This window comes from Plutella xylostella, chromosome 7 (assembly GCF_932276165.1).
Source record: "Plutella xylostella chromosome 7, ilPluXylo3.1, whole genome shotgun sequence".
NCBI lineage: Eukaryota > Metazoa > Arthropoda > Insecta > Lepidoptera > Plutellidae > Plutella > Plutella xylostella.
In genome coordinates this window covers 4,270,819-4,290,966 of record NC_063987.1, presented here as the reverse complement: position 1 = coordinate 4,290,966, position 20,148 = coordinate 4,270,819, and the positions used below count along the sequence as shown (strand labels likewise).

Here is a 20,148-nt window from a genome sequence, read left to right as displayed (position 1 = left end):
AAAGCGAAATGCCATAAGTACAAAACGCCCAAATTTCTAAGAATAAAAAATGTTTACTTATATAAAAAAAACATGAATATTTTGTCTTGTGGTTTTATAACGGCTAAAATCTAGTCTCGAAGACTAATCTAACTAGAGACGCCGTGGCTGGGTTCAAATCCTGGCATGTACTAATTACCTAATTGTTTAGAAAAAATATACTAAGAATAAATATTATTATCAGATGTGTGAGCCATGGTGGTGCAAAGGATAAGATCTCGACTTTCATTCGTGAGTTTATTTAAGGGTTTCTAAACGGTAAAGGAAAACATCGTGAGGAAACCTGCTCGTCTAGATTTATCATATCTAGACCTGTGAACTTTCCAACCCGCAGTGGGCCTGGTAGGAAATGGTCCAAGCTTAAAAAAGCGCAAAGATCTATTCAGACATGAGCATCCTCCAGTTAAATGGTCGGTAATTTAATACTACCTACTCAATTCTTAAATGGGCCAAAAACAAAACACGTTTATATTTTTGTTATTTAATTATTGTATACCTTTTAAAACTAAATACCTAGCTAATAACTAATTTATGGTAAAGTCTTAAATTATTTTCGTCCTTGTTTCCTGTTACCAGAAGATTGAGGTGCCTTTGCGGGTTTGCGTCCTGAAAATAATAAAAACAAGTGAGCATACGGTGTAGCTATGAATGGTAGAAATTCAAGCTTTCCACGTGAACCGCACAATTTTAACGAAATTATGCAATTTACAGTTTAATTATACAGCCTTATAAGGTACAACTAAGTGTCTCCAAGATGGTATTAACTTTTTTATCGGTAATGATTGTGCTTTCATGTGTAAGCTAAACATGATAAGGATTTTTATTTAAAAGCTACAATATGGCTACAATTATTATGTTTTTGTATATTGTTGACTGTCACTGAGAACCTTCGACCATTGCTGAGAACACTGATTTGCACAAAGGAACTTTTAGCCGAACATCCACTGCCGGCTAAACTAAGTTAGTTCGCATAGTTGAGCCAGTTTATTCATACATGTGCGTCCACCGCAAACTATGCACTATGTTATGAAAAACTGGCTCAACTAAGCGAACTAACTTAGTTTAGCCGGCAATGAACGTTCGGCTGTAAGCTTATATCGGAAAAATATACATATTGCTGCCAGTTTATACGAATAGAAAGAGACAACTCAGCATGTGACTGTAGCTGTGTAGATGTTTTAGCATCCTACGAACCTCGCGGGCTATCCTCCCATCTAGTTGGCTCCTCAATCTTCCCCTCAAACAGCACGGACCCCAGCTCATTATCCCTGATGAAGAACACGAAGGGGCGGTCCACCAGCAACTGGACGTTATCGCTGATGAGCGGCACCACTACTGCTCCGGTAGAGGCGGCCGCTTCGGTTCCCTGCTCGTTGACGTCAATGTATACTTTGTGGAATAGCGCGTTGATTTGCGCCGACTCCCCTTGGAACACGCCGGTCAGGTTTGAGTCTTTGGTGAATGCTTCGTTGATTTTCATCTGTAAGGTGGAAATTTTAAGGTTTAGTTACTTATTTGGTTTAAAATGTTTTCTGGCAAGGGTATCCCGGTAGTCAATTCTCGTCCTCGTGAAGATAAAGGATATAAAGTGTCTCACTAAAGAAAAAAATGACAACTTGTTGGTTTTCTGAAATTTCTTAACGATAATATTGTATAATTATTTATGGTAAAAATATGGAATTTTGCCAAACGTAAAATATAGACTGGTACTTAAAAGGCCGTTTCAGAAATAGGATGACACTTTCTATATCTCGGAAAGTATCTAGTTTAGAAGGTATTCTAGACACTATCCCTGTCTACACCAGAACAGTACACAATACGCCCCAAATCCATCTCCTCAGCCAACCCACCTTCTTCAATATCGGCACGAGGTCCTCCTCATACGTGACCTGGAACCTCGGCAGCGACAGGTCCACCTCCGTCCTCTGCATGAGGTCCGAGATCTGCGGCAGGCTCATGTAGGGCAGGTCCCGGATCAGCGTGCCCAGACCCTCGCGCTCCGCCGGCACCAGGACTATCATGGAGTACTTGCCGTGCTGGGAATAGGGGTTTTTGTTGGTTAGCAGTGTTTTGGGTAGTCTCGAGAGACAGAATAAAGCGATTGGACGGATGAATGCAATAAATAAATAAGTATTGACCATCTCAAGAAGAGCATGGTAATAGAAGACGAAACGGTGTAAAGTGTAATGAAAGTATGTTTGCGAGGAATAGTTGTGTGGGGCAGGGCGATCATCCGATCATAAATATCACTATTGACATTGTGAGTGGTCATCATCGTGCTCCCTCACCAATATTCGTCCAGTATGGCACCACCACCTACTATATACCACTGGGCCTTAGTATACGATGCGATTTCAAAACATGCCATGAGTAAATTCTTTTCACTAAGTATTCATCAAACAAATGCAAAGAGATTTAAATGTTCAGAACATAAAAAAAATCTACCGCGTCAGTGTTTAGGTCTAAGCTACCCAGTATTTCGTTCTTATCTTAACTATTAAGCTCCTTACTCCTTACCAAAGCATGAGATGTGCAATAAATATGATAAGCTCAAGAATCACATCAGGTTTATACTGAGAAAAAAAAGGATTTCGTTGTATTGTTTCCTCAAATTCCAACTTCGGCAAACAGGTTTGAGTCGTCATAACATAAGTAAGCGGTCATACTTGTTGAGGATTTAAACATTGAGGAAAACCTTGATGTTTTGCGACACTCGTACATTTATTGTATGCGTCGGTATATTCCAACATTTAATGTACCTACGTCATAGTATTTTCAAAAAACTATAAATTACGGGTTGTTTCTCCACACCAAAACTTTGAAATTCAGTATCGTCGTGGATCAACGTTAAAGTTTGAAGCGATTAACGCAAACGGATCGAGGTAAAAGTTTATACTTTAAAGTTTTCAAATGAACATTTTAGGTTGACATAAAATATTTATAGGACCATAGTTTATTTTTGTGTGACAATGACGACTTGCGAAAGGATATGATTGGATGCGGAAAGCTAAAGATCGCATCCAATGGCGTGCTTTGGGAGAGGCCTCAGTGGACTGCTATAGGCTGATGATGATGATGATGATGAGTTTATTTTATTCTATCATCAGCACTATAATTTTATTTAAATAAATAATTTATCAAATATTTATCCTATGGAGATGCATAGAGCCTAACCCGACAGAGAGTGACAAAACAGTTCAATAACTAAAGCGTCCAATAACTTTTTATGAATAAGGGGGTAAGTATTTTATTATTAGGTATGTCCATTCTTATCTACAGTACAGAAAAGCTGACTAACCTACTTCAATACAAAACAACAATATTCTCACCACATACGGCAGCTCGACAGCATGAGCCCTCAGATTATCCACGAAGGCGTAGTTGACCTCGTCCACCTGGCTCATCATGGCCACCTTCCGGCACTGGCCCTGGGTGTAGAAGCAGGAGCTCCGGCTGCCCTCGAAGAAGGCGCGGGCCCAGTTACTCTTGAAGTACAGGGCGTTTAGCAGAAGGATGTCTGTTGTTGGGTTTATGTTGCCTGGAAAGTAATGGTGGTAGTTTTATGACTTGCTGTTTTGCTGTTTGAAAGGAATGTACCTGGTCTTATGATATTGTTATCTTGAATATACTAGTAGGGGAACAGATTATACTAGTAGGGGTACACTAGATTAAAGCTCCCGTTACAGGCTGAGTTAAGCGAGAATTTCATTATTGCATCCTTCTTAACCATTGATTAATAAATAATTTAGATACTTGAATTGAGTTGGAATACCTTTATTATTCAAAAGTTTTTTTTATGAAGACCTTCCCATATCAATTCCGTATATTTTTTCAATGTAGGTTATCGACGACTACCTTAATAATTATACTTAGGTATATAAACAGAACTTATATGAAAAGTTATCAAATGCTTACCAGCTTGAATAACTTCAGGAATCAGGCCATGCGTTTTATCTTTAACCCACTTGTTGATGTGCTGGGCACTCTTGTCGGTCCTCAGAAAGTCTAAGGGGGTCAACTCCGACATGTAGACCTTCCTGATCATCTGGTCGTACTCTTGCTTCACTTGCCTGCCCAGTTTTGTTGACACGAACACTGCATTTGCGTTTTCCAGCTGCGTTCCTGGAGTGTGCGCCTGAGAATGGATATATGGCCATATTACATACGATAACTAGAATATTGGAATGAAGGAAATGACTGATTACTTGGCATAGAATTGGCATCTCCTTAGGGGTGCTTCAATTTCCCGATCTAAGCGTTCCTCTGGTTTATAATGATGTTGATGGCCTAAAATATCAAGGAAGCAGATTTATTTGTCCATGACTTCACTAAATCATAAATGAGCCATTTAAAGTAAGTTCTGTTACGATAACTAGGGTCTAACCTGCAAAGATTGGAGATACAGGTGCAACTGTTCCCTGTAGTCCCTTTTATTCGGAGACAGCCTCAAAGCGCTGCGTATTTCCGCTTCGGTCTTCCCTCCAGCTCCTTCCAGGATCATGGCGAGGACTGACTTGATGCTGGCCGGAGACAGCATGATGTTGCCCGGCCGGTCCTCCGCGGCATAGCGAAGAAGGTCCGTGTCGAAGTAGTTCAGACGAGAGTTCAGGGACTTATCCTTCTGGCTGTACTGGCCGTTTAGCGTGCACAGCTGGCTGGCTAGGAACGCTGTAAAAAAAACTTTTGGGTTAAAATTATGTGACCTAAAGGTGGAGACCTAACTTTTGATAAATGGGGGCTTTTATTTCAACTGCTGACTATCTCAATTTTTATATTGCTAATCAGGTAGATTTGTCATTTTAATATTTGTATTTTTTCCAAATAAGCATAACTTGTTGCAAGACTTGTTTGTTGTAAGAGAGAAAGTTTCTTGGATTACTAAACGGTGAGACTTATGGGAATCCCCATCTAGCCCAGGATCTTATTCGCATATAAATAATATATTACATTCATAACATAAAATTTAATATATTGATCTTGGCTTGGTCGCTGAAAAAAAATCACTCGGCAGGTAAGTATAGGTATGTAAAGGTAGTAAGTAAGTAAAGAAGATTATTATGATTATTAAAATCACTATCGATATTGTCATTGCTTCCAAATTACGAGTTCTAATCATTATTTATTAAGAATAAGAATTAGTGGATAACTTTCTACTCATTAGACATTAATTATATCTGCCTATACTTACCTACATTAGTAGTTAATTAATTAAGGTTGAAACGTCATTAAGGAAGATCATTTCTATTTTGAAATGGAGGGATAACCCCTGAGCACCGGTTTATACCTAATCTTTGATAAATATCTTCTCTTAGATAAATTCGGTAGTAGGGTTTCTGCTCGAGAATTCTCGAGCTCGAGAAGATTCGAGAAATTCGGCTTGGTTCGAGACGAGAAAAAAATCTGAAGACTCGAGAATTTCTCGAGCCTTGAGATAAAAATTAAGAATACTTATTGAGTTCGAATTTTCCTGCGCCGCTTAACAACACACGCGCGTGTATTATGATTTATTATGTTTCATATCCATTTAAGCTCGTGCTGTACTAATAATACCAATGTCTAAATAAATTCCATGAAGGTAAATATGTAAATAACGTGTAAGTTTTTATTATGAAATGTATGACTACTTACCTCATGTACACATAACTTCTTATTACTTAAAATTTATTAAAGTTTAACATTTCACATTTTTCACATCTTATTTCATATTTTATTCAATCTGTAATTTAGCACGTAGTATTCGGTGTGTGTTTGCAGTGCACTGAATAAACGTTTTCATTTTTTCTTTCTTTCAATGAATGATTCAAATTTAATAGTAATAGTTATGTACTGTTTCTAAGTTCAGATGGACCAAAAGAAGTCCGATGTTGTTTAGCTCTCATTTTTTTCTAAATGAAAAACTTCGATTCTGTTTTTTGATTATGCTTATTTGAACCTTAACAATTTTATTTATAAAGTCGAGAAGATGATATCGGCCCAATGGGCGCCGTCACAATTGATTGCCATACGGGCTCGATTTATGGCATTGGCATTTCTCATCACTTCAGTGAAAACTTCGGTCGAGAGATTCACGCACTCGTGTCGAATGTTGTCCTTAAGGGCTTCCAGAGATACGGGCTTATTGACACGGTACTTCAAAAAACCCAAGATAATCTGTTTGAAATGGTTAAATCGGGCGATATTACAGGAAAAAATGACAGATAAAACGAAAAGGCGACCCGAAAACTAAATAAACACAATTATTCCGCGTTCTTGGGGAGTATAAATCACTCCACGGCTTCTGAAGTTCTGAACTTGTAGTCTGCATTTGTCTAGTCCACCAATATCAAAAAAATTATTTGAAATTGGCCGACATTTGCACAAATGAGAGCAACTTCCAATAGGGTGGTTACTTTTGGCCCACCTTGTACTAGTAATTAGTAGCTAGCTAGACAGCTAATATTATTAGTATTAGTAGAGTATTTTCTTTTTGATTACTTAGACAAAGTAAAATAGGAGATTTTAAGGTTTTTTTTTAATTAAGGTTTTTTCTAAAGGTCTTCTTAGAAAGGCTCGAGACTCGAGAAGACTCGAGAATTTGGGCACGAGAATTCTCGAAGCTCGAGAACGCAAACAGGTCGAGAAATCAGAAACCCTATTCGGTAGGTATAGGTATAGCAAAGATCTACTTAGGTACCTTACGTACAATTCAAATGCAAATCACGATTAAAGTGAGATATTTTAAGATATTTACCAAGTTTAATAGTTGAACTTACCGACACATATTAACACCTTCATTTTATTTGGGAGATCAAACTTTTATTATAATTTTATGTGTAACTACTATAACCACATCCTTAAATAACAAACTTTTACTACGCTTATATTTTATAAATAAAAATACAAGTATACTCGAATCACACGTCTACACATAAGCTCTCTTAAACACATTATAAACAAATGAATGAATGACAACCGGTTAGTTAAGTGACCGAATGATGAAGGTCCTACTAGTCTTTATAAAATAAACTTTATTTAATCGAGCCTTAGAGTTCATTGTTCATTGATATTTATCTTGTGCGATAATTTGTTTTAATATTGTGGTATGGGCAATGACCATATATTATTATTATTATGCATATATGATACGTTTGGCGGGCGACTACGTTGCGCATTTTATCATAAGGAAAATAAAATATTTTGCCTTTGCAAGATTACTAATTGTCTGTGTCAGTGGTCATAGAAAGAACCGATTTAAGCTGGCTGAAGAAGGATAGCTTCAAGTAATTTGTAGTGGAATGGTAGGAGGGGGTGCAGAGTGTTGCTCCTAGGGAGAGGTACCACAGAAGTCAAAATTTCTGTGGGAGAGACGTTCATCCAGTAGTGTATGTTTACGGGATGATTATTATGCTTACAACTAAATATAGATAAGTATAGTACCCAAGTTTTTGTGCTAGTAGGTAGGTACGTAGGAGCTATCTTTAATCAATCATTTTTATATTCCAACTAGCTGTAGGTACCCGCGAGCTTCGCTTCACCCTAAAAAGTTCCCCCCGTTGGAATTTTGCGTTAAAAAGCTATGTGTTAATCCAGGGTGTCAGCCAAGCCACTAACTCCATATAAAATTTTATTTATAAATCGGTTCAGCTGTTTTAACGTGAAGAAATAACAAACATACACACACACACACACACACACATATTCACAAACTTTCGCGTTTAAGTATAATATTAGTAGGAAGTAGGATAGGATAGGACAAATGACCGATACGAAAGGAAAAGAAGGTTCTGGTACAGACTGTCTACCATGCGGACCATGCCTAGATCCTTATCATTTTTTTTAGACAGAGGCATATATCTAAAGTTCTGGCTAAAAGCCTTCTGGATTTTTCCTGTCGGTTCGTATCTCGTATCCTTATGCATTTTTAAAATGCGTTCTAAGTATATAATAATCTGGGCACATAGAAGATAAAACATCAAAGATTATTATGTCGTTGTTTTTCTATTGTATTAGGTATCTATATAGGTATAAGGTACATAATAATATAGACATAGCTATCAAAATATGCAAGTAGAAGTGGCAGCGGGCTGGTCATATCTGCCGAACGGCGGGCTGCTCAGTGCTCAATTCTCATACTGCGTGGGACCCCCTCCTGCCCGCTGGACCGACAACGATGCGACGACCTTAGGCTGTCTGATACTGATACTGGCTGGATGAGGACGGCCCAGGACCGAGTGTTGTGGCGCTCCTTGGGAGAGGCCTATGTCCAGCAGTGGATGATTGTCTAGTTCCGCGGCGTTGCGAGTGGTACCGGCACCCGGGCGGGGGCGGCGCCGGGTCCGCCAGCTGCCGCCCAGCAGCACCTGCCTCAGGGGCTCGTACTCCACGAAGAAGAAGAAGGGCCGGTTAGCTATCACCTCCAACACTGCACCAGTGTCAGACACATTTACTGCCAGTTTCAATAACTAACAGTTATTTACATACGATTTTGACAGAATGCTACTTTTCATGTGTCAAAATCGTATGAAAGTAACTGTCAGTTATCGATAAATAGAGTTATTGAAACTGACAGTTAAAGTTACAACCTGTCAAAATCATATTAAAGTAACTACCAGTCAGCGGTAGATAGAGATATTGAAACGGGCAGTTAGAAGATAGAAGATAAAAATAAAACCTAAAAGTTTTTGATTTCGTAAAAATACAGTTTCGGTTTTTCTATTGTATTAGGTATCCATATAGGTAAACAGCACTCTCACAAAACATGCCTCATTTGTGGTGTCTAGTAGACCTAATAGACGTCTGCTGTGGTATACAATAATGATTTTCTAGTTCCAAGGCAGCGTGAGTGGTACCGGCACCCGAACAGGGGGTGGCGCCGGGTCCGCCAGTCTGCCGGCCAGCAGCACCTGCCTCAGCGGCTCGTACTCCACGAAGAAGAAGAAGGGCCTGTTGGCTATCACCTCCAACACTGCACCGATGGCAGAGGTGTCGGAAGTCTCGTCTGAAAATAATAGAAATTTGCTGAAAAAAAGTGCTGTTTAATTCTGCTAATGAAGGTCGGTAGGGACGACTTTTTACAGACACTGTAAATTAATAATAATATTAATCCGACCCCAAGCTAGGAAGAGGCTGCAATATATACATTATTTGTGTCCGCGTCAGCAGTTTAACCTCACTTTAGTGTAATTGAGTCAGTATACCTTTAGCAGTCAACCCGCGTACTCATTATCAACCTCATATCATTGTAGCAATAATTACTTACATAGTTTACAATAAATCAGTTAATTTGTTAAATAGCAGTTATTATTTGATGTGACGTCCCTGGACTGTACACCTATGAATGCACCTAACGAAATGGTATGGATACTGGTGATGGGGATGCTAACAAAAACCTATGAATGCACCTAATGAGTTACTTTGTATTATAAAAATCGTCTCACCACTTTTGTAACGCGAATTAGGACCGAATTCGTTGACTTCGATACCAACTTTCTGTAAAACGGTGCTCAATTTCCACCTTCCATTTAGTTGTTGACCCCGGCTCACACCAGGGAAGGACGCTGTTGCCCCGAAAGCTTCTTGTATACCCAACTGAAAAATATGCATTATGTAGAAGAATTAAGGACTATTCTCCTTGTATCCAATATATAATGTCCATAAAATACATTTATATAAATCATAACCACCAAATATCGATCTAAGTTTTGTTCGATCCAGCTCTTGGATTCCGACATGGAAATTGGTTTACATTTTACACTCATCACGGAATCATCGTAATACTACATCCCGGGCGTTTCCACAAAAACTTAGACAGTATTTAACAGATGTTTAGCGTTTTCAAACGCCTACAAAATCTGTCAAATTTTGTTTTAAACACTGATTAAAGTTTTATGTGGTAGTTATTTTATGAACACAGGCTGTTTCGAAAAGTATCCAAATACATAATATTATCCACGTTGATTATATACCTTCAGAAATCTCAACCCACCTCTGACAATATTTGTCTGTATGATGTGACGTCAGCAAACTGAAACTTTGGCAAGTTGACATCGACCAGCCTCTCCCTGAGGAAACCCATCTCCTTATGAAGTTCTTGCAGATTGTCCATAATTCTCGCGAATCCAGTTGCAGAATTTGGGATTATTATATTCATTGCTAGTTGCTAGTTTATTACCCTGTAAAATATAAATACCTACATTAGTACAATGAATAACCATTTTTAAAGAGTGGCTGTGTCATAGCCATAGTCATAGCACCCAATTTTAGTGTAGAAGTTTGAGCTGGTTTGGGACATTTATGAGTAAATAAGATGTCCTAACGATAACTATGATTACTTGATGGCTTTGGAGGCTTCCTTGAATCCAAAATTCAAACATACTTACCAAAAATGTAAGATGTGCGCAAGAATACTTTTTGTTTTGTAAAATAAGATTTAAATTTTACTTAGGTATTATGTGTTTTATGTGCAAATAAACAATTTTTACTTTACTTACTTTACTTAAAAACGGCATCCTCAAGATCTTCGCGTCAAATACCAAAGAGTCGGCGTAGTAGAATGTGTTTTGTACCCTCATAAAGGGCAAAATCTTGGAGGTCCGAGCCGTATAGTAAAACACACGAGCTGTGGCCCTCCGGGAATCGAACTGATGCCGCCACGTGCCATGGATGAACATCGTATTCATCACCATCAGAGACGCATCTCGAAATTCAGCTGCCAATAAATACAAATACTTCTTTATAATAAATCATATACATATACAAAATCATGCTACCATCAACGGTTGCTGAAACGTGGAGTCTTCAAGTCTCACCTTCAGTAATGAGGTCTGGAATTCTGCCTTTCGTCACACCTGAAACCCTGAAGAGTTGATATCCTGAGATGCCAGTGTTGGGTTTGAGTAATCCAAGTTGACTAGGTCTGTTCCGTAAAACTCTTGCGCAATGGCCGCGAATCTTGCTCTTGGAGTATTCGACGTATTCAAGTATATTCGACTTCCTGCATCCATGACGTTGGCTGTTGAATTCATCTGAAAAACAAATAAATAATGCTAGTAACTTCGTTAACTAACGTTCTTAGCTCTGCTGAGGTGTGGGTTCAAATGCCGACCGTGCCATGCACGGTTTCATTCAAGATAATCAGGTACAGGCCATGTAAATACACGGCTTACAACCCCACAGAGAATAGAATAGAATTTGTAGAAAAAATCAAACCTTGCCTTCATAAAGTTATTAATCTCTGAATATTTCTTTCGATTTGCGTAGCGGTCGGTTTGAAAGCCCAATGCATTGATGAGCTCAACCTGCGTGGTGTCCGTAGAAGCCTCTGCAAGGAGGCCTATTGCGGTTTTCACTCCAAATGGTGATATCAGAAAATTGCCAACACCTTCAGCTTTACGCTGAAATGGGAGATATTATATTAGGGTAACATTTCTACGAGGAAAATGTAATGTGATATGCAAACATATTGAAGCAAAGGTCAAAGTATATGTATTTCTTTTCAAGTTGGGACATGGGTGTGGACTCCCATTATTTTACTTCTATAATAAAATATCTATACGACCATGTCCATCACAAATGTTGATTGTCTATTCAGACCTTAAGAAAACTCTTAGATGAACTATATAATTTTCTCTCTTTACCTGTATTAAGCCCAAGTCGAAGAAGTCATATGGCATGGTGGGAGGTTCATAAGTGGAGGGTTCGTCATCATCCCAGTAATCTGCGTCTATCAAATTTCCTTTTAGTGGTTCTGCTTGGACGCAGTATTGCAAGAATGACTCTAGCCGCGGCGCACAACTGCATACTTTCAGAAGACCTGGAAATTGTCAAAAAACATCGACTAAAGGTAAGCGTAACAATCAGAATGAAATGTTAGTTTAAAAGTAACTCAGAAAAAGGATAAGTAATACTTATTAAGTATACCTTTGCTGTCAATTTATATAGTTAGGATCGTTAACTTTACTAAAATGGCGTTCGTTAAACTTTCTTGAAGTCACTCATCTATCTCAAATGACAGATTTTCCTTATCAGTATTTGACAGTTTGTAAACGGATCTATAGGTAGGTACAATGGTACCTACATGTATTATATTATTAAAGTATTACGTACTTACCAATAAATATGATGATGGATCGAAATATCATCTTGAAAACGAATTAGTAGGTGGTAAGATTAAACTTATTTTAGGAAGCTGCACTGATACGGCGTAAGGGTTTTCCCGTACGATGCTTTGCATTTATTAATCATTTTATTATAATATTTACGTCACACCACATTGCTTCGAACGCACATTCACATCGACATATAAAATGATACTGAACAAATAATAATCAACCGGTTTATTCGCATCAACAATGTTGAGGGTTCCCCGATCTTTGCCCTAAGCAGGAAAAATAAATAAAATACATCAAAATGAAATGGTATTTCTTTATATGTATACCCATACAGAATGTCGCAGCGCTACTTATGAAAGGCCGGGAGAGCCCATGGACTATCACGGTCAGTTGATGATGATGATCATTCATTCATATTACAAACAAGAGTGGGCTAAAGACGTATCTTTGAAGAACACCTATATTACTTGATCACCAGGATTTTTTAAAGTTTCCGTAATATATGTGTATGAGTGTAACATATAACAGCAATTCTGATTCAGGCGGGTGCGTCTTATTTCTTCTCGAAATTCCAGAAGAACTTCTATGGGTGTTAATTTCATGCAGACATTGATATCGACAGTAACTATCAGATACAGAGTTGTATCTATGTATAGATATACAGCCTGAAATTCTGTTAGGCACTGAGAGAAACCGACATAGCTCTGAAAATCTGCAAACTGAAGCAGCAGAGGGCCGACCATGTAACTACTGTCGGTGAGCCATTTATACACCAGACATACCTAAGAGGATTTTAGTTGTGTCAGATTTCAAAGTCGAATGCTTTTATTAATCGTATAAAGATGAAATTAAAAACTAATACTCTGCTTTCGAAAAGAGAGGGGAGAGAGAGAGTCTCTTTTTCTACATAATTAGTATTATTACCTACATCAGATTGCAATAAACTAAATGGCATTAAAACAAAATGTCCACGTTTTCATTTATTTATTTTATAATATACTTCGTCATTTCATAATTTATAAGTTATTTTTAAACCTTCAACATTGTCTGTAGCAGAAAATTATTTAAAAAAAATCTCTTTGCTGGCAAATTGAATTTGAAACTACTTATAGGGTTCATGAAAGGACCCCTCAACTAAATCATTGCATCACGGTGACAAAACCTACATAGTGCAACTGTAATGTTTGTCACCGACACGCTAAGGAGAAAAACGGAAAATATCGATCATGCTGAATCATTACAAATGCGCTGCGTCTGTTTTAAACTTAAAAGCTACCATAATTACATTTAAATTAACATTAAGTTTGATACGATAGCACCAATTGCTTGACTTCCCGCATCTAAACGGGTTCAAAAGCATCCAACATAATGTTTCTTTCTCTTGTAATTCTGAAATCTACGCCATTTTGATTGTAGCAGTGGGGTCGGCGAATCTGCCGCTGAACAGCAGTTGTCTGGTGGCCTCATCCTCAATGAAGAACAGGAATGGCTTGTTGGCTATCACTTCTTGCATGCCATCGTTGTCTGTGCCGAACTTGTTCACTAGAGATATTTCTGGAAGCATAAAGTAACAGAACGTTATCACTAGGTCTGGAACTAATGTAAGTACTTTGGAACTGAAAACGTGATCTATCTGAGAGTGACAATAAATTCTACTATGAGGGGTCAGTTTTCTTTGGATTGGACAGTTTAGGGTGTGATAATTTTACGCTTTACTAGCTTTTTGTATGTCAGTTACAATGCAAAAGGGACCGACTATTTCTATCTTTCTGTCTCGTCCAAGACATGAAAACAAAAAGCGCCTGGGATCTTCATCTCTTTAGTTAGTGTACTTAGTGTAGCTTAACCGCTGTAGCATTCTGAAGATACCAGTGTACATCTAACTAGTTTTCAAACGCATAGGTATCTTAAAAAATGCGTCATAAGGCCACAAAAAATGAAAAAGTTCCAATTACAAAATGTCGACATGAAATTACCCCAATTTTTTATTAAAACATTCAATTAAGAATTTGACCAAAATATTTTTATTTTTAGTTGGTAATATTCTGATTCTCTGTTAAATTTGACCAAAATATTTTTATTTTTGATAGGTAATATTCTGATTCGCTGTTAAATATACTTAGGTAGGTACATAGACATATAACAACGCGGACTCGGGATTTAAGAGTAATTTGGTGCTATTGTCAGTAGAACTTTTTCACTGCTCGTGAGTGTAAAACAAAGCCCTCACCAGTAGCCGAGTAGGCTGTACTGCCGAGCTCGTTGACCTCGATGCCGGCCTTCTGCAGCACGTTGGACACCTTCAGGCGCTGGCGCAGCGTCTGCCCGCGCGAGATGCCCGGGAACGACGCCGTGTCCTCGAAAGCCTCTCGCACTCCTAGCTGGGAATATAAAAAAATACCATCATAAAGTTGGCTATTGTGAAAGTAGCCTAACCAACCACAGTTTCAAGAAGAAAAAAACTATATATACGAGTACTATGTTAGGTCTGATACTACCTCTAAAAAAGGCGATAATTCAATACCAGCCCAAGTGCCACAGGATTAAAGCTAGTCAGTTTACTGTCAGTCCTTGACAGTAGATAGTGGACCGGACAGAAACCATACACAAGTAATAAATACTTAATTAAAACCGAAACCAAAGCTACAGTTAAAACGTCACTGACGCTACTTTCATGCACCCCTCAGTGATCTTACCTCCTTGAGAATGTTCTCGAAGTGCGTAGTGTAATCAAACTGGAATCGTGGTATGGTCACGTCAACCACCTTCTCCGTGAGGAACGTCATCTCTTGCCGTAGCTCGCTGAGGTTCTCCACGACTCGTGGTAGGCCTGACAGAGAGTTCGGTACTATGATGTTCATGGAATACTTTCTACCCTGGAATAAACAATAAGAATATGATGGTTATTGGAGTGGTGGAACAAAATTTACTGTAGCTGAATTTTCACGGGCCACAAAAATATTTGTTATGTTTAGGTAAGTATAAAACACAGTTCAATTATTTAAATCCCATAAGAGCGTCTTAAAGTTGGTAAATATACTAAAATAGTTTAAATATTGTTAATTTAAAAAGCTCAAAAAAACGAGGTGTTTTCCCAGTTGAAAGCAACCCGTTGAATTCTTTTGTATGTAAAACACGCCGCCGCTGACACAAACATTTTGAGCCTTCTGTAAAGAATTTCAAAGGATCACGAAACGGTTTTTGGTAAATATTATATTAGCATAAAGAAAGTAAACGACCGATTGTGCGAATGTGTGACATGAATTTTACGAAAGCTTTTACCAGTGATTACATACCACCTACTTTTTAAAACAAATATTTAAAATCGCAGGTTTTCTTTATGTTGTTACTTGGCTAGCGAGACATGAGTGCCGCCTCATTTTCACTTCTAACAAAGCTGCTAAGCTTTCAATAAGCCTATAGATCATTCTGAAGGAGGTTTATTTGAAGCTTTAAGATACAACAGTCCACAGATTAAATTATAAATAACTTGCTAGTATCATAATCATCACGTGTTACCAAATACGGCATCCTGAGGATCTTGGCGTCAAACTTCATCGACTCGGCGTAGTAGAAGCTGTTCTGCACCTTCATGAAATGTGCTTGTTTCTGGACGCTCGGGGTGACGTAGAATGGCGCAGCGGCCGTCTCGTTGGGGGCGAACTGGTGGCGCCAGGTGCCTCGGAAGTAGAGGGTGTTGAGGATCAGGACCACCGCACTGGCCAGGTCGGCTGAGGGGGAAAAAAGGTTTGGGTGAGATGGTGATGATGAATTCTGGCGGGCGTTACAGACGTGATGTTGGTATTTCTTAGATAAATACATAGGTCATTGTTTTTAGGTAGGTAGGTAGTTATCATGGCTAATATTTTATATTGATACATTTTGAAAGTGCGTTTCACAAAATTCATCGGTAATTAGGCGTTGAATCTAACGAAGAAAACATACAGTGAAATAAAAATACTAAAATACTTTTATGATAGCCGGATCACAAGCATGTTAGATCACGATGGTATGAGGAAAATGGTTGGCGATCTCTAAACCAGATACCAACATTATCAGACTGGTACATATTAACCTCATCGTATATTATATATTTACCTATTGTAAAGAATCAAAAAAGTGTTAAGTTTTCTCATCAGGTATTTTTCACAAATATGCTCACGACTGTAATCCCCGAAGGGGTAGAGAAGAGGTGACTTAAAAGCTAGCCACCCGATTTTCGCTGTACATTTGTACCCACGTGATAGGTTGCGGACCATATCACCGATTTCATTCATGTTCATTCGTATCATATTCACCTTCAGTGACCAACTGTGAGATTCTTCCCTGAGTCTTCTCAGAGACCCAGGCGTTGATGTCCTTAGCTGCCGGCGCTGGCTTGCTGAGGTCTATGTTCTGGAGCTCAGTGTTGTAAAACTGTTCAGCAATGGCGGCGAACCTCTGTCTCGTCTTAGCTGTGTTGTCCACATAGATTCTGCTGCCCAGGTCTAAGATGTATTGAGGGGATTTCGTCTGAAATAGAGGTGATCAACATTTAATATCGAGCATAAAAAGCTGCACTCTTACAACGGGTGTGTTTGAATTCATATCACGCATCAGCGGCAGTGGACAATTAAGGGCCGATGATGATGAGGATACGACGTATGCTGTATAAGCTATTTCACACCATGGCATTTAGTTTGGCGTCAAAGCATACCCCTTTTTTAAGCAATTAGTATGAGAGTAAAAATGGTAAAGGAAAAGGTGCGTACAAACCTTCAGCGAGCTAACAATGCTCGCAAACTTGTGCCTGACGGTGTTCCGGTCCTTGTCGAAGTTCAGCACGGAGACCAGCTCGGCCTGCGTGGTCCCCGTGGCCGCCTCGGTCAGGATGGCGAGCGCCAGCTTCAGCCCCAGCGGGGACATCAGGAAGTTGTTCTGAGAGGACTTGGCTACACGCTGGAAGGTAGGTTAGGTTACAGGAATGTGTGGATAGTTGAGTAACTGTGAAGTGGTGGTGGTAGTGGGCCTATTATGAACAAGTGATAACTGTTGTGTGTGGTACCTACTAGATGAGTTCTCCAGTGGAGAGTTCGAATAGGATAATGACCAACCGCCGACCGATAATGTTCTTATATAGGTATATTTGTATATTTGTATATTTGTTCTCGGGTCTTGGGTGTTGATATTTATATTTAATATCTATCTATCTATGTATTTGTGTAGATATATCAGCTGTCCGACACCCATAACACAGGTTCTACCTAGCTTGGGGTCGGATGGCCGTGTGTGAGATGTCCCCACATATTATTATTATTATTATTATAGGTAGGCCCTAAAACTTAAAGCATTTCAACTACAATTCAGGATGAAGACAGTGTGCATCTGCAAAAGCTTGCTTACGGGCCGGCAACTTACAAAATATACCTACAGTATTGGGAAATGTCACGTTACTTCCCGGAGTTCTGGGTGAGTGTTCTTTTTTCATTGGAACTGTGAATGTGCTTAAAAGTATTAAGCATGATCTTAAACTGCTATTGGAAGCATAATGCACACCCAGCGACCTACCTTAGTGATGCTCAAATCGAACAGGTCGTACGTTAGACTGGACGGCCGGTAAATATCCTCCGAGTCCCAATAGTCCGGGTCAACCAGGGTACCGTTCTCTGGCACCACGGGGACTGCTTGGGAGTAGAAGGACTGCGGGCTACCGAAGACATTCTGGAGCACTGACTCGTCTATCGTCGGCGGCTTGGGTGTGCCTGTGTTTGCGCTGTGGGCTAGTGGAGCTGGAAGTAGATGGTCAGTTATGGCTTATGGCGGAGTATAATATAATCTATACGAAAAGGTAACTATTTATTTATTATTATTTAATCATCAAACAAATATAAACATAAGTGTGTAAAGGGTGGACTTAATGTTATTTCTGAATTTTCTACCAGTCATGCCAGGAGGTGCATGGTAATACCTATGTAACATACTTAATTAAGTTCAGAAGTTTTTGTATACTAGGTAGCCATCTAAAACTTAGGTAAGTTAGTACCTAATTACCAACAACTTTTTGCACATATATAAAAAATACATGTACAAAAGGTGGGCTTAATGCTAGAGAGGAGAGAGAGGTATACGTAGAGATAAAATACTAATAAGTGTAGCTACTTTTATAAAATCGATGATGACCTTTTCACAAAAAGCTAATCAGAAATTGTTTTAAATCTTAACTATCTTAAATATTGTTGTGTTTCTTGTCAATACCTTTTTTATTCAGATCGGATTCCTATCTACCTATCGCAAATCTAGCTAGGAGTAGGTACATCATAATTTTTAAAGTAATTACCTCGTGAACTGAATACCTGTTTAATATTTTTTTTATATATATAAGATTATAATGTCTAGATAATCACGAAAAGCTCTGTACCTACAGGTTACATTCGGGCATTATTGGTTCTTAAGTTTAGTATCGTAAGAGTCAATATTTACATGAGGCTAACAGCCGATATACACATAATGTGGGGAAAACCGACAGTTATCCTCAATAGCATATATACGTTTAGGAATTACCTACCTACCACTAGTGATTATAGTATTGTACGTACCTATACCTATCTATGTTTTAGTAGGTATATTTTTAAACAGCGGTTTTGAGGTGTCTATAAACATTGTTATCTAAATAGTTACCTATTTGATAACTAATGAACTCAGAATAATTATGTTGGCTTGTTGAGGTCACCAACTTTACGCTAGGATTTTAATTACAAAAAAATACTTATGCATAGAAATTTTTGATTTCTTGGATGCATACCTCACCAAATTGGTTGATTTGATAGGTATAATTTGATTTTTAGGTAAGTATATGAATATAAAGTAAACGAATGTTTCGTACGTAGTAGTAGTTAAGTAATTATTATTCTTACTAACTGCTATTTTATTAGGTACAACCTGGTAGGCAGATAATAGGACGTATACGTAGTACCTTAGGAAGTAACGTTAAATCAGGATAAATTTTCGGGAGTTAGGTAAACTCAAAGTAGATGAAATGATGTAGTAAAAGTTGACCGATACCAGAATCCAGAATAATCCTAGAATGAGTAGGTAGGTACTTTACTATGTAGGTATTACTACCCTACGAATCCTACGATACTATACTACAGGTTACCCCTTTCCACATAATTTGAACCTGAGTAGGTTTCTGGTTTATTTACGAACATTCAAAATAATACTTAGGTATCTTAATTTGCAGTGAAAAAGGGTTCGTTAACTACCTATTTAATACCAGTACAAACAATATTAGTCTATGTTTAATACCATCTCATTTATTGGATTTCCCTTCCCAGAGTAATTCCGGGATAAAATGTTGTTTATCAGTTTGTTAGTTACAAATGTAACACACTAATATTTTTTCTTAATGCCTACTACATAGAGATACGTGTCAGTAGTATCAGTAATTTAGCTTTTTAACTTTTTTCGAATCGTTTAAATTAGCTCCCGATAAATGGTCACCTATAGCTACCTACCGTTGCAACCTCAAGCAAAGAAAACCCAATATATACTTACAGTATTTATAGTAGCATGGATAAGCTATCAAAAAAACGAAACTCACCGACAAAAAATATTAAAAATAGTGCTAATGACATCTTGAGTTAGCACAGCACAAGGAAAAACAAAAAAACACACACACACTCTGACCGAAGGCCGCCGAATCCTATTGCAAGTTTTAAAACGACCAATAAAATGAGCCAGCTATAATATTGTGAACCAACCACTATTTAATCATTATTGTTAATTTGCTCATATCTACGTGTGTATGTGAAGACGTTGTTTATAAGACTGATTCTGTAGAAGGTTAACCGGTTTATCTGTAAAATCGACCAAGCGTTGGCTATTGGCCTTCCTTGGACAATGTTTTGTGTTGTTGGTTTATACTTGGCCATTGAAGGACATTGGCGTAAAGTTGAACGTTTGAGCCAATATTTGGATATGTTAATCGATAATACAATTTTATTCTGTGGGATAAGTTTATTTATGCATCATCATCATCCAT

General features: G+C 38.2%; 2 protein-coding genes across 3 annotated transcripts; both read right to left on the bottom strand.

Moving 5' to 3' along the window:
* Positions 1-516: 516 nt before the first annotated feature.
* LOC105397282 (serpin B6-like) lies at positions 517-19,946 on the bottom strand. Its single transcript, XM_048622280.1, has 21 exons — positions 19,708-19,946; positions 17,676-17,896; positions 16,884-17,066; positions 16,427-16,640; positions 15,648-15,859; positions 14,825-15,004; positions 14,359-14,509; positions 13,529-13,682; positions 11,938-11,942; positions 11,655-11,830; positions 11,227-11,411; positions 10,004-10,127; positions 9,456-9,606; positions 8,868-9,016; positions 8,327-8,480; positions 4,424-4,707; positions 3,959-4,174; positions 3,369-3,581; positions 1,890-2,075; positions 1,234-1,519; positions 517-645 (listed from the first exon to the last, which is right to left on the bottom strand). Exons 1-21 carry the CDS (start codon positions 19,739-19,741, stop codon positions 587-589), a joined length of 3,537 nt encoding a protein of 1,178 aa, XP_048478237.1. The 5' UTR covers positions 19,742-19,946; the 3' UTR covers positions 517-586.
* LOC119690839 (serine protease inhibitor 27A) lies at positions 8,836-12,328 on the bottom strand. Of its 2 annotated transcripts, none has more exons than XM_048622066.1 (5): positions 10,827-11,042; positions 10,516-10,726; positions 10,004-10,191; positions 9,456-9,606; positions 8,836-9,016 (listed from the first exon to the last, which is right to left on the bottom strand). In XM_048622066.1, exons 3-5 carry the CDS (start codon positions 10,166-10,168, stop codon positions 8,841-8,843), a joined length of 492 nt encoding a protein of 163 aa, XP_048478023.1. In that variant the 5' UTR covers positions 10,169-10,191; positions 10,516-10,726; positions 10,827-11,042; the 3' UTR covers positions 8,836-8,840. The 2 variants fall into 2 exon arrangements, with proteins under 2 accessions (XP_048478023.1, XP_048478022.1); XM_048622065.1 differs by lacking the exons at positions 8,836-9,016; positions 9,456-9,606; positions 10,004-10,191 and adding exons at positions 11,232-11,411; positions 11,655-11,830; positions 12,128-12,328.
* Positions 19,947-20,148: the final 202 nt, after the last annotated feature.

Bases quoted from the DNA above. Each gene is read 5' to 3' on its own strand.
- LOC119690839 (XM_048622065.1), bottom strand. From the start codon at position 12,158: ATGATATTTCGATCCATCATCATATTTATTG. The intron at 11,831-12,127 runs GTAAGTACGTAA...GACAATTTCCAG, and splicing joins ATCCATCATCATATTTATTG to GTCTTCTGAAAGTATGCAGT. The intron at 11,412-11,654 runs GTAAAGAGAGAA...CTCCCATTTCAG, and splicing joins TCGACTTGGGCTTAATACAG to CGTAAAGCTGAAGGTGTTGG.
- LOC105397282 (XM_048622280.1), bottom strand. From the start codon at position 19,741: ATGTCATTAGCACTATTTTTAATATTTTTTGTCG. The intron at 15,860-16,426 runs GTGAATATGATA...TTTCCCCCTCAG, and splicing joins CTCACAGTTGGTCACTGAAG to CCGACCTGGCCAGTGCGGTG. The intron at 11,412-11,654 runs GTAAAGAGAGAA...CTCCCATTTCAG, and splicing joins TCGACTTGGGCTTAATACAG to CGTAAAGCTGAAGGTGTTGG.